The sequence below is a fragment of the Podarcis filfolensis genome (genome assembly GCF_964270895.1).
Source record: "Podarcis filfolensis genome assembly, chromosome: 9".
Classification (NCBI taxonomy): domain Eukaryota; kingdom Metazoa; phylum Chordata; class Lepidosauria; order Squamata; family Lacertidae; genus Podarcis; species Podarcis filfolensis.
Window position 1 is genome coordinate 28,124,165 of NC_139610.1, and position 13,816 is coordinate 28,137,980.

General features: G+C 41.6%; 1 protein-coding gene across 3 annotated transcripts in view; it reads left to right on the forward strand.

Annotated features, from left to right (window-relative positions):
- Positions 1 to 13,816, forward strand: part of LOC310770387 (uncharacterized protein) — a gene marked incomplete at its 5' end in the record, with an annotated part of 41,542 nt that overhangs the window by 23,496 nt on the left and 4,230 nt on the right. For 2 of the 3 annotated variants that reach the window (XM_083630976.1, XM_083630974.1), the window contains 12 exons: positions 3 to 131; positions 1,799 to 2,130; positions 2,631 to 2,764; positions 4,159 to 4,287; positions 5,061 to 5,308; positions 5,668 to 5,836; positions 6,456 to 6,657; positions 6,824 to 6,954; positions 9,013 to 9,173; positions 9,724 to 9,881; positions 11,368 to 11,574; positions 12,036 to 12,130. In XM_083630976.1, coding sequence (XP_083487102.1) covers positions 3 to 131; positions 1,799 to 2,130; positions 2,631 to 2,764; positions 4,159 to 4,287; positions 5,061 to 5,308; positions 5,668 to 5,836; positions 6,456 to 6,657; positions 6,824 to 6,954; positions 9,013 to 9,173; positions 9,724 to 9,881; positions 11,368 to 11,574; positions 12,036 to 12,130 — 2,095 coding nt within the window. The remainder of the gene's footprint in view (positions 1 to 2; positions 132 to 1,798; positions 2,131 to 2,630; positions 2,765 to 4,158; positions 4,288 to 5,060; positions 5,309 to 5,667; positions 5,837 to 6,455; positions 6,658 to 6,823; positions 6,955 to 9,012; positions 9,174 to 9,723; positions 9,882 to 11,367; positions 11,575 to 12,035; positions 12,131 to 13,816) is intronic. The other variant, XM_083630975.1, reaches the window with a different exon arrangement.

Here is a 13,816-nt window from a genome sequence, read left to right on the forward strand (position 1 = left end):
AGGTGATCCCAAAAAATATCCCTATCTGCCAGCTCTTTTGTCCCAGTGTCGGAAATCTTCTATTCCTGTTCTTCTACCTTCAACAGCCTGCCTTATAGAACCTGGTAGACTTCTCTGCGACCTTCTGAGAGGTAAGGGAGAATAATATTAACCTTTTAGAAACCTTTTAATGGTGAATCTGAGCTGAAGTTCTAAGCCTTCTAAGCCCTTTGCAAGATTTTGCTAAAGACCGGAAGTTACGAAGTTTCTAGCAACTTTTGCTTGATGTCTATTCCCTATGTATATCATTTTAGCGTTGCATCTATAATTCTTACCATTCAGTCCCTTCCGCACCACTAGAAAAGCGATCAGACCTTTCTTTATGGTTTGGATAGAGAGAGAAAATAATCACATTGTTTCTTATAAGTTGTGTTTTGGCCGCTCTGCCTGTTTGCTGACATTTTGCTGCCTGAGGCAAAATACAAGATGGTGCCCACCCCCATTTAGAAAGTGACTAGCAGCTGAATCTCATGCCAGTCCTGGCAATGGGACAACATTGTCCACCACCCCTGAGGACAGCATGCAGGCATAGAGGACACAGGGCACACACGGGCACACACACACACACTCCAAAACCTTCCTGCTGCTCCCTGCCTTGTAGCATCTGTTGCCTGAGCCTCACTTTTCCTGATGAGAAGACTGCCCCTGGTCATTGGCACTTAGTCTTCTTAAAAATATTTTTGCTAACATGGCAAGCTTTGTGACTGGGCCAGAAGCAATACAGCTATATCTACATTTGTGCGGAGAGGGAGGGGAAGTTCCAGTGTGTGCAGCCTAAAGTCCTTGCGCTGACATAACAAATGTGTTGAATCCCACCTACAGTCTCTACTGAGACACTTAAGCGTTTCTGAAAGCAGAACAAACTCCTAATACACACTTTGGGGGGCTGAAAACATTGCTGTTATTTTTAAATAGGCACCCCAGTTGCTGTCAATTGCAGGTGTTATTTTATTCTATGCTGCTGCAATACAATGCCAAGTAATATCATGTTTCATGATATTGTGCTCGGGTGGCGTGAGACATATTCTGGGCTAAGTGATTATGGGCTTGATAATGGGTAGGGTGGTCATGTGTCCTATTCTACAGAGGGCAGTCCTCTGTTTGAAGGATGTCTTCTATTTGAAGGTCTGTCCAGTCCAAGTCAGATTTAAAAATAGAGATCTAAAAGAAGGGAAAACAGAGCCCTTGAAATTTCCCATCAACAGTTAGGACCTGGACTGTAGGCTGAGCAAGCAAGCATGATGATCAGCCTAGGCCCTGTCTTCCCCAGCCCCCACCATCATGGTGATATGTACTTACATTTAAATTATTATGGTAATTATTCCTAAATATAGTTTACATTCTCTTTTTAATTATTATGTTGTTTTAATGGGTTTCTTTATTGTATTAACTGGATGTTTATTTTAATGGTTTGATGGACTTGTTTTAGTGTGCATTTTAATTATCATAGAATCATAGAATTGTAGAGTTGGAAGGGACCTCAAGGGTCATCTAGCCCAACCCCCTGAAATGCAGGAATCTCAACTAAAGCATCTATGACAGCTGACCATCCAGCCTCTGCCTTAAAAAACTTCTTATAATCAGTTTTCTAAACCGCTAAGAAACCATTTTGACAAGTAAGTGGTATAAATTAATAAATGATGATGAACAGCTACCCATTTATCTGAGTTTCGGAGGAAGGTAAACAATTCTAATTGATTTTACTGAAGCTGCTTTCCCCCAGAGTGAATTCTAACATTTTACTCCCATGGATCCATAGGCCACTTGGACAGAATTGTAGCAATTGGAGAAACTCAGGAAGAACTCACTGTTGCAACAGTCTCCAATGATGGAACTCTGAAATTGTGGGATTTGAGGGTCGGCAAAGCTGTCTTCACTCTGCATGGAGTTGGGAATAATATCAGTGCATTTGCAGTGTGTCTGGAGAACAGACTGGTGGCTGTGTCTGACAAAAGCACCATTAAAATCTGGGATCTTTCCCTGGAAAAAGTGGTATATGCAACTGGCGAGTTTGTTGGTACTCCAATACTAACATCTGCAATGAATGGGCACCTCTTACTGGTGTTTTTTAATGGCAGCCACATGGTTAAGGTGAGGTGCTGTTTTTAAAAAATCACATCTGTGACAGTGGGTAGAATTATGTTCTGTGCACTGACATGGTTGGTTGTGTTTTGCTAGATTTTTGTGCTGTTATTTCATTGGTATTGTATTGAATTTAAGTCTTTAAGTTGTCTGGAACTGTTAGTCACCCCGTGAATCTTGGTTACGGGGAAACTATAAATGTAATCGATAATAAAGCAAACAAAACTTAAGGATTACTAACCTTTGAATCAGGTCTTATGTAGATCAGCAGACATTAACAGATATTTTGATACTGATGCTGGGATCAGAAAAAAGAGATACAGGATTCAAGCTTTTAATTGTATTCCAAGTGGCCTTACATAACCACTTTTTACAGTTACTTTTCTTGGCGATTTTACAATTTGGACAGTATTGAGAGCAGGAAAGGCATGCAGCATGGCTTTACATAGATACAAAGTGGTCAGCAGCCATCTCAAACCAATTCATTTCCATACTATATTATATTTCAGGTTTTTGATCTTGCTCATTCCTGTCAGTTGCTCCATGAGGTATACCTTTCTACAGAGGAAGAGCCTAGCTGCAAGACTAATTCCATTTTGGTATCCAAAAATTCAGTAAAAGATTATGTTCTGTGTGCCTTTAGGTTAGTAGAATGTAATTTATTGTATTAAAATAAATAGTAAACTCCTCTCTATAGAAAGACCCTATGCATTTGAGAAATCTTTCATAAAGAAAAGCCTTGCAGATCAACTACAAAACTGTTTAGTCACTACTTTAATGTATTCTATATGGGTGGAACTAAACATCGCACAAATACAATAATTCAGGCAACAAAGACATTTCTGTTTGCTAAATGGAACAACCTCCCCTCTCCTTCTTCACACACTGTTCAGCGGATTCTCCAAACTCTCCAGAGTAGATTTGGGAAAGGCATGGGGGGAATTTAGGAGAAGAAAACATTGCACTATCCAAAGTCCTTGCACTGGCTTCTGCTAGTACACTAGCTTGGTGGAATCCAGCCCTATGCTCTCCAACACAATATTCTCGCTATTTCTCCCCATCAGTACCACAATGCCTTCATGCAATCTTTCCACCTGGTACCCCTCACATCTAGTTTTGGACTACAACTCCTATCATTCCTGACCATTGCACATGCTGACTGAGTTTGTGGCCTAAACAGCTGCCTTAATGTTTCAGTCTCAAACTACATGTCTCCCTCCACATTCCTAATTACTTAACAGGGGAATGTAGTTTTGGAAATGGTCTGAAACAGGGGCTAAAGAGAAATTAACCTAAGTCCCCAGAAGTTGGGGCAAGAACATTCACAAGTTGGTGCATCTTCCTATGCAATTAAGCTATACAATTTCTCACAGGCATCTGGTTGGCCACTGGGAAAACAGGATGTTGGACTAGGTAGGCCATTGGCCTGATCCAGCAAGCTCTTTTAATGATCTTATGCTTTGCCATAGATATGTGGCTATTACAAGGAAGATCTCTGTTGTAGGGAAATATTTTCCTGTGAATACATTAGTAGAGAAACTGGGTTGTAGCTGACAAAGTCATCCCTTTTGTGCAAAGTAATCCCTTTTGTGGTGAAACTGCCCCCCTCCCCACTTCATCCTCCCAAATCCAGAGGGTTGCAGAACAGGGATTGGGGGGGGGGGAAGTGGTGCAGGGGAGGGGAAGTTGCATTACACAAGGGGGAGATCTTGCATGAATGGAACACCCATTGGATAAACCCACTGGTTTTAGGCCCAGTCAGACTTGAGAAAGATAAACATGTATGTCTTTAGAAAATTAATGTTTCCTGGGTTTAATAATTTCTGAAAAGGAGAACAGCAGCATCCCTCAGAAACTAGGGTTTTATTTGTATCTTTTCTCCTTGGTGGATTTGGATGTAAAATCAACATTGCCTCTTTTAGAGATTCGCATGGTCATTATTGTAAACAAAATGTGACTTTGAGGATGATCATTGCCTGTGTGGTCTTGATTCTGTAACATTGTGGCTTCCGTAAATCTCTCTCCTCTCTTTTGCAGGAGTGGAAGTGAAGCCATGGTCTTTAGTGGCAAAAAGGGGAAAGTAGTTGCTAAGCTGAAAAGCCAAGAACCAGTGGCAGCTGCTGAGGATGTTGCTGTAACTAAGGAATATTTCCTAGTGATCTTCAGGTAGTACTTGGAAATGAAAGAACAACTTTTTCTACCCTCTTCCAACTGACTATCAGTTGACCATTCCGGTAATATGGCATAAAATCACTCACACCCGCACATCAAAACTTTACATGTCTACACAGAAGTAAGCCCTGTTGAATTAAATGGGATTTGCTCCCAAATGAGTATAGGATTTCAGCGTCAGGATGAAGAAAGCAGAGGCAATTGACAAAAAAAAGTGTTAGGGTGGCCTCATCCCTGTCTAATTTTCAAATATACTTCTTTGCAAACCTATGATGCCTCTCCTTTTAAAATATTTACCTTTGATTATACCTGAGATGAATGTGAATATCACAGAGTTCTTCCTTAACTTAATCTTGCAAAGCCTTGAATATATATATTTATAACTTCAGGAGGTTTATTGGGACAAAGCTTGAAAACCTCTGTTTGAAACCTGCCACATTGCAGCCTCTTTGCAAAATTCACTTTTTTAATTAGTACTACCACTACTAATTCTCACTTCTAATTTATAACATTGAAGATATAGTTTATTGGCCCTTTGGAGTAGGTAACTATTGGTTCTATTTTACACGAAGTGAGAGAAGTAAGTAATTTGCTTAATGCCATCCTGGATTCTCTGTTTATCATAGATACATTAACATACTTTTCACAACACTAGCGTCCTTGAGCATAAGTTTTCCTTCACTCTTCATTCATTACTGCTTTTTAGATAGCCAGAAATCACAATACGTACATCATATAACCCACCCATATTAGCTTTTTCATTCCAGGTGTCCCTTCATGAAACAGCGTGAGATTGTGCATATAGAGCTCTACAACGTCCACACTTTTGCCTATGCTCACAATCTGAAGGGATGCTGCAATGATTATATTCACATTTTTGCTGTGAATCATTTGGGCTCTCACCTGCTGGCGTTCAGCCCCATCCCAAACACCAATACCACTGAAATAGTGTCGTGGAACCTGGAATCTGAAGACCACAAGCACTTGGTGAAGTTTCCTTCAGTCCCAGCTGGTGGTGAGTAACTTTTATAGGAAGTTCAAAACCTCTATAGAAAAAGCCACAAGAGAAACATGCACTTTTGTACAATGAAAACAAGGTGGAAATATAAAAATATAGGAATTCTCAGTGAGGACATTCACCAGCACATAACTCCAAATAAGGTTATCAGGAATTCTAAATACAGAGTGTATCTGTATATTGAAGCCAGTATATATGCCACGAGTGGGGAACCTACAGCATGTGGCTCAGTGAAACATCTGTGAGTTTCATAGGTCTAGACAACCCATGTTTTTCTAGTAACATGATTAGAGTTTTATTACGCAATGTTGAGATTTTATGACTAATGGTTCTTTTAAATTATGATAAATATGTAGGTGTATGCTCTGACCTTCGGTACTGTTTAACATTCTGTGATGGAGACAATTATCTTCAATCTTGGAATTTAGCTTCCAAGATCAATGACCAGTCATTGACAGTCACTGCAAGTAAAGCCAAGAAAACAAATGGTATTCGTGATATTCTAACAATGGAGAACTATCCTAGGTAAGAAAGACCCATGACTCTCCTAAAAATGTGTTAGTTGCTGTTTTAAATATTGTACTTGACAAACATCATTTTTTAAAATTCTAGCTATGCACTTTTCAAAAGTAGGTTTTGAAAGTAGCCAATTTTTCAAAAGTAGTCAGGAAAATGCAGAGATTTAAATAGTAGTCAGGAAGTAGCCAAAAGTAGTCAGGAAAATGCAGAGATTTAAATGCAAAAGACAGAGTTGTTGTGTTTCAGTGATAGCAGGCATCTAAGGCACTTGATCCCTGAACAGCTTCCAAAATATGTGCATTACATATGCATAAATATGTGCATTACATAGGCAGGGCTGTTGTATGCTAAAAAGTGGCGACATGGGGAAATTCTGTGTGAAATTAATTCCAGTTCTCCATCAAGAAAAGCAAAACAAAGAGAATCTGTATATATTGGTTTCTTTTGCACTTCTGACCAAGAACAGAGAAAAGTACCATGGAGGATAGGAAAATTCCTTTCTCTAGGGACACCCTTCTTTCCCCATCATTCCTATCCACACTCTTTACCAGCGCAGAAATAACAACATTTGCACAACCTTTGCTATAAATCAATAACAAGGCTATTCATTTCAATATTTCCCAAGGTATGCCATGTGCAGAAACACAAGTCCAGGGGTCATAACAGTGTGGAACATCATGAAATCAAAGTGTAAACACAATGCTGTGAGAGTGGAGAGGGGATTGCTAGAGAATACGGATATAGTTCTGGTCAGAGACATGAAACTTTATGTCCTTACAGACAAAGGAATGGCCTCTTTTGCAGATCCTCCGAGACCCATTTTCCAGGTATTGAAGGCACCTCTGTCCTGTAAATACTGGTTGTTTGTTTTTTAGTGATTGGCATTTAAAGCTGAGGCTGTTCAGAAAGAACCTTGTAAGAAAAAGCTGTTAAGAAAATGATTTGCACGTACAGTATATTTGCTTACCGAAAAATGTTTTTATGCCATTCCAGACTCTTTTAGTTTATGACCTCCTGAAAAAAAAGTACATAAGGAAGCAGACTGGCCTTTACATCATTCCCTGCCCAAATAATGAGTATAAGATCCTTGAAGGAGGACTTCTACTTGGACTTTCAGAGAACAGGTAATATATTTACAGCTATTGAAGATAATATGGCTGTTTTCTTTTTGCCAAATCGAACGGAATAGTCACCATCAGCTATTAATATTGGTATGACATGAATTGACTAGACCAGTGGTTCCCAATTAGCTAATTACTGAGGACCCCCTCTTTTTCAAAAGCCAAGCCACGGACTCCCTACTTTTTAAAAATTTTATAATTACCTCTGAAAAGCAATTTTTTTGAACAAAATAAGCCCCAAATAAGTAAATGATTTTAGGTATACGAAAGAAACAAACTAGGGTGGAGCGCTATCTAGTCTTCAAAATCATGATATATCAGCAGCTAAACATGGGGATATTCCGATATATCACGATGTCTGAAATTGGAAATCAGGCGGGTGGGGTGCATGCAGATCAGGCATGGGGATGAAGGAAGGAGCAGCTGTGGAGATTGGATGGTTGGGGGGAGGAGAGGAAGTGGAGTCACCTCCACTGCATGGTTTGAGTGGGATGGGATGGGGATGGGAGGTACATCAAGCTGCTGTCATTGGGGCAGCCAGCGGTGGCAGCCAGCGAAGATGCAGTCCACTGTGGCTGCTGCTGCTGCTTTCCTGCTGACTGAGAAAAGCTGCTATGCCTCAGTGTCAGGGGAAGGTAGTGCCACGGTCCCTTGAAGTGAGGGTGATCAGCTGCCCTGTTCCCCATCAGCGTGAGGAAAAGGCAGTGCCTTGTAATCGGCTGCCCTGGTCTCCTTCAAAGTGAGGAAAGGCAGCTCAGATCAGCAGCATTATCAGCTGAGATCATTGTGCAATATAAGCAGTGCCTTGAAATCAGCTGCCCTTAATTGGGAACCACTGGACAAGGCTGTCTCGTAAGTTTCCAAACTCAACCAAGTCATGCTTATAGCAACACACTGAGATTAAAAAGCGAAAGATTCCAGGAGGTTCCAGGGTTATTTTTCTGTTGGGAAAATCAAGGCACAGTGGAGGCTAATATCTTTAAGAAATATGGTTTATTTTACACATATTTATACCTAAAGTCTTCAATGGAGAGGATGCAGAACTGTATACTCCAAGAGTATACTGATTGTCCGGATCATAGCTTCAGCAAGCTTGGGTCCAAAGCAGCTGTCAGTCATGGCTCCTGCTCAGATAAAGGGGGAAACATACAGTAGCTTTTTGCATTGCCAATGGCCCTTAATGGCCCAGTACCTGGCTCCCCATTGTTTATCAATGGCTCTGCACTTAGGGCCAGGAAGATTTGCATAAACTCACCCAGGATTTTTTTGTCTGGCACAATTCTGCAGCTTGTATTCTCCCTTCATATCCCAAATATTATCTAAAAATTTCTACCATTCACTAGCAGACTCTACCCTAGATCTATGACAGTATAGAACCAGGAAGGGGTAGAATGTCCTGCTCATGTATAAAGTGAAGTCTGAATGGCTTCATTTCTGAAGCCTAGCGCTCTGAGTCTGACCAAACTGCGGGAGGCAGTGGCAGTGGCGTAGCGCGGGGGGTGCAGGGGGGGCCGGCCGCACTGGGCGCAACATCTGGGGGGCGCGCTCGCACTCGCAGCTCTCTGCCCCTACCTGGCTCACTCACTCTCTCTCACTGCAGTGCTGGCTGTGCGAATCCGATCCGAGCCGCCGGGTTGCCGCCCACTGTGTGGGGGGGTGCCAGGCGTGCGGGTTAGGGGGCACAAATTACTTGCCTTGCCCCGGGTGCTGACAACCCACGCTACGCCACTGGGCAGTGGAAGACAGGAGTGCCTGGCGTGCTCTGGTCCATGGGGTCACGAAGAATCAGACACGACTAAACGACTAAACAACAACAACAAAAGCGCTCTTTACAAGCTTCCGACATGAGATGGATGGGCAGAGAGTGAGCTTAGCAGCACATACATAGTAAAAGGTGGTTTGTCTGTTTTTGATTCTCACCCCCCCCCCCCATTATCTCCTGAATTGCTCTGTTACTGAATCAGAGATTTTACTCAATTTTGTGCCCATCTGACATCAACTGGTCACTTTGAAGTTCTAGAAAGTTATTATCTGTTTGCTTTTCTGGTTCCTGTTTTTCAGAGACCATTTTATTACTTGGAACTTGGAAACTGGATTTATTAAGGATCGATTAAGGCCAGAATACAAGGACAAATTTTCATCGCAAGCTGCGAAACCTAACCGTTCCTTGTCCAGGGAAAACATGAAACAATGCAAAGGAGTCTTGCCTAACAGAACAACAGGTTTCAAACTTTTCGTTCTAATTCATTCCGTTTTTCAGTTTACACAAGATCTTAAAACTTACAGTGCATATATTGTTCAACCACCACCACACCCCAGTTGCCTCAAAAACCTTTTATCAGAGGTTTTGTTCTCAGTTGTGTTAGATAATTATTTCAGTGAGGCAGGACCAAAAAAACAGCCAGGTTCCAAATTATCAAGTTTAGCATAGCCAAGAGGTGTTTACATTTGCTGCTCCTCATTCAGCACTACACATACATATGGCTGCAGAGCAAACTGCTTTTTATATTTATTTATTTGTTTCTTTGCTTGCTTGCTTGCTTGCTTGCCTGCCTGCCTGCATGCCTGCCATTAAGGACCTTTGGCTCAAAATGAAAAATTCAGCAGAGCATAGGTCAGCCATTAGGGGGACCTTGAAGGAGCGTTTTGGATCATGGCCTGATGTTGTATCACCAAAACACACAAAGTGGCTTACAGCAGTTGAAATCCACCCACGCATATGTTAAAAATCTCAATTTTAAAAGTTATTTGCAACACCATTGCATTCTATAGCAGTGTTACAGCTTCCATGGGAAAGGCGAAATGAAACAATGACAGGAAAGAGACGGAAGAAGGAAAAGGCAGCGAAAATGGAGAGGGAAATGCTGCAGCAACTTGCTGATGAAAAGAGCAATGCCATTGACCAGTTCCTCCTGAGTGGAGACGAGAAGGTGAGAGGCAATGTGTCCTAAGCGCCCTATGTTTATCTCGTGCCAATGTGCTAATAGTTTGCATTTATTTTAGTGCCTTACAATCCTGTTTTTTCTAACCCATACCAGATTGTAAACTCTCTTGAGAAATGAACTTGTGCCATTTTATGGTTTCTCAAAAATATATGAGTTAGAATTAAGACGCTGTGTCCTTTAACCTAGAGATTGTTTAATTCCATCATAACTTATGAACTTTATTTATTAAACATTTCCTGGAGGGATTTCTGCTTGTGCCTAGCCCAGCTAATTCTGTACTTTTTTGTACATAACTGAATATACTATTAATCCTACTCAGAGAAGACCCTTGAAAGGAATGGATTCAACTAACGTAGGCCCATTAATTTCAGCAGAACTGCTCTGAATAGGACTTAATTGGATACAACACAGGATTTTTGTTGTTAATTGTTTTATGATGTATACCACCTTTTAGGTGCTTAAATGATTGTTTTCACATTGATATTATAGCTTGAACAATGCGTGTGTGTAACATGCACATACTTTTGAGTGGATGCGTGGACCTCTCTTGCATCTCCAATTATGCATGTACAGGAAATGGCAGTGGATTAAATGGAAGAACAAAAAGCAAGCAAACACTGTAGGCTTGTTCACCATCCTGCAAAAGAATACCTTTAAGAAGCTGGCACTGCAGCAAGAGTCCACTGTGGGTGGACTTTGGCTGCCTGCATGCCATACATTTAAAGCACTAAGAATCCTGGGGGTTGTAGTTTAAGAGTCCACGGAATTGTAGCTTGAGGGGGGGGGGGACACAAACTATACTTCATAAGATTCGGAGGTGGGAGGGGAGGGATGTGCTTTAAATGCATGGCATGTACACAGCCCATAACTCAGTCTTGAAGTAGCTTTGATACACCCTGGGTCATCATAGTCTTCCTGTAGTGAAATGGAGCACCAGATATTTAAGGAGAGAATTACTTCAAGAGCACTCCTCCAGTTGTAAGAAATGGGATTCTCCACACGTTGCAGAAGAGGTACCTTATTGGCAGCATATAGTACAGGAGTTGGTAGTTCTGCCAGTCCCTGCAGTAAACATTTACAGTGGTACCTCTGGTTACGAACTTAATTCATTCTGGAGGTCCATTCTTAACTTGAAACGGTTCTTAACCTGAGGTACCCCTTTAGCTAATGGGGCCTCCCACTGCCGCCGCGCCGCTGGCATGTGATTTCTGTTTTCATCCTGAGGTAAAGTTCTTAACCCAAAGTACTAGTTCCGGGTTAGTGGAGTCTGTAACCCGAAGTGTTCGTAACCCGAGGTACCACTGTATAGCTCATCCCTCCATTCCTCATAGGTGCAGCTGTCTTATACCAAAGGCCTTTCATACGACTGCTAGTTGCAAGAGAGGACAGATGCACCAACATTTTATTTCACACAAGTATTTATGGCCCAATATCTAAAAATTAATCCACACATCCCATTATCTTCTCTTAGGTTGCTGTGTGTTCCTACTATGCACATCACCTGTCAGTGTTCAGCTTGGAAAGCATGTCCCATCTCCACACCCTTGAGAGCAGAGAATCCATGCTTTTCTTACACAATGCCGCCTTGACCTATAACGGCCATTATCTGGTGCTCTCCAATTACAGCGAGAAGGAGAAAGTCAGCTATGTAACACTATGGAATTTAGCCACGGGAAAGGTATGTTTTCTGAAATTCTTTTGAGGTGGCAGAGAACCAGCTTTGCAGTTGTGGAGTATGTCCCCCCTCCCCCCAAAAAGAGGTCAATGAACAGCCACAGCTTCCTCACAAATGGTGTGCAAACTAAAGGGATTTTTGCTGTCCTTATAGCAGTTTAAAATTAATGATAGAAAACATTCCCAGTTCTAGAATTTCTGAGCTTGATGTCCTCTTGGTCTGCCCTCCCTCCTGTCCCAAAGCTAGACCTGCAACTCCTGCTCTCTGTTTACTGGCTCTTCATTATATCTTCACACCTCATTCTTCCAAAGCTGTAGAGTAGAACACCATCAATGTACTGGAACACTACTCCAGCCTGCCACCTAAAGGGAGAAAGGGCAGTGCTACACATTAGGAAGTGCTAAGTAAGTGTAAGTACATAACCAACGTATTTAAAATGGATTATCTCTCCCCTACAAATGCAGGTTAGGAAAAGACTGAAAAACGAGCCAAATGTCTGCTGTACAGCCATTGCTGCTGATGCTAGTAGGATAATTTTTGGAGTGATGGTGGAAAACAGGTAAGCAAAATGCCAAAGTTTAGTAGTTTTTTTCCTACAGTAGGTCCCGCCCCCTCCCCAAATCACTCAGTTCTTCTTAATTGTTTTCTGGAACAGTTTGGCAAGAGTGTCACAGCTGGACACAACTGTAACAGGTTCTGATTTCAGGCTTTTGGAAGCAAACCTCATGGCCCACACAGACAAGCCTTTTTAAATGAAGCGAAATTTAAGCACACAGAGGCCTATTTTTCATTGGATTCACCTCTCTCCCTCCTGGTGGAAGAGATTGCAAGTACCACATAGCCCTTCTTCAGATATCAATAGTATATTGACTAGATGACCCTTGGGGTCCATTCCAACTCTACAATTCTATTATTCCATATAATTACTAGTACAGTGGTACCTCAGGTTAAGTACTTAATTCGTTCCAGAGGTCCGTTCTTAACCTGAAACTGTTATTAACCTGAAGCACCACTTTAGCTAATGGAGCCTCCTGCTGCCGCCACGCCGCTGGAACACGATTTCTGTTCTCATCCTGAAGCAAAGTTCTTAAGCTGAAGCACTATTTCTGGGTTAGCGGAGTCTGTAACCTGAAGCGTATGTAACCTGAGGTACCACTGTATCTGCTGAGACACTATGCTTGATTTAGTAACACAGGATTTTTTTCATTAAGATTGGAAACTACTGTACTTTGGGCAGGTACAAGGGATTACAACTTTCCAATTCAAGCTGTCTTCCTCTTAGATAGGTCCGTTGTGCTTCACAGAGTGTTGAAATTCTCCTGCTTTCCACTTGTTGTCTGAACACAAGGTGGAGCTTCCCTATGAACATGCAGGGCCTGTCACATACAGCCCTTATCACCAAAGTTTAAGTGTGTACCACGGGGAAAATATTATTAAAATAATTTATAGACCACTATTCATTTTGAGAAGAAATAAGTCCAATGGTTCTACTGTTCCAAGCATGACTAACCCTGGTTCCAATCCTATTTGTTTTCTAAAATTTTAGTATATCCTTTGTATCTACATCACATCAGAAATTGTATTAGAGACTAGATATATTTAATTTACATGCTCAAAAAAGGCTTGACTGTCCAGCATTCAGCTGCACAGCTGTTAACTAGCTAAACTTCTGGGCAATCGTTTGCCAGGTTTCATTACTTGGCATGACTTTGTGTAAGCTTGGGTAACTAAATAGTGAGATGACATTGTAACACCTATACAGTGGTACCTCGGTTCTCAAATGAAATCCGTTCCCAAAGCCCGTTCGGCTTCCAAAATGTTCGAAAACCGAGGTGCGGCTTCCCATTGGTTGCAAGAGCTTCTTGCACTCAGCAGAAACCATGTCACATGTTTGGGTTCTGAAAAATGTTCGAAAACAGAAACATTTGCTTCCGTGTTTTCGATGTTCAGGAGCCAAAACATACAACATCAGAGGCGTTCTGGAACCAAGCTTCCACTGTATGTGCATTTCCTGGAGCAGAGATGCTTAGGTTCCAAATACTTTTGTACAAAAATTTAAAATGGTGCAATGAAAGAAGCAAAGAGGGCATGAAGAAGTGATCCACAGCTGTATGTCATGGATTGGAAACCTTTATTCAGCCCAAGGTCTCTCATCCCTTCTGTAAGGGTTGGAACTACTTTGGGCAGGTACCTTTTAAGTACAGTAGTCTTTAGTGAAAGAATATCTAATCTGCATCTGGACTGT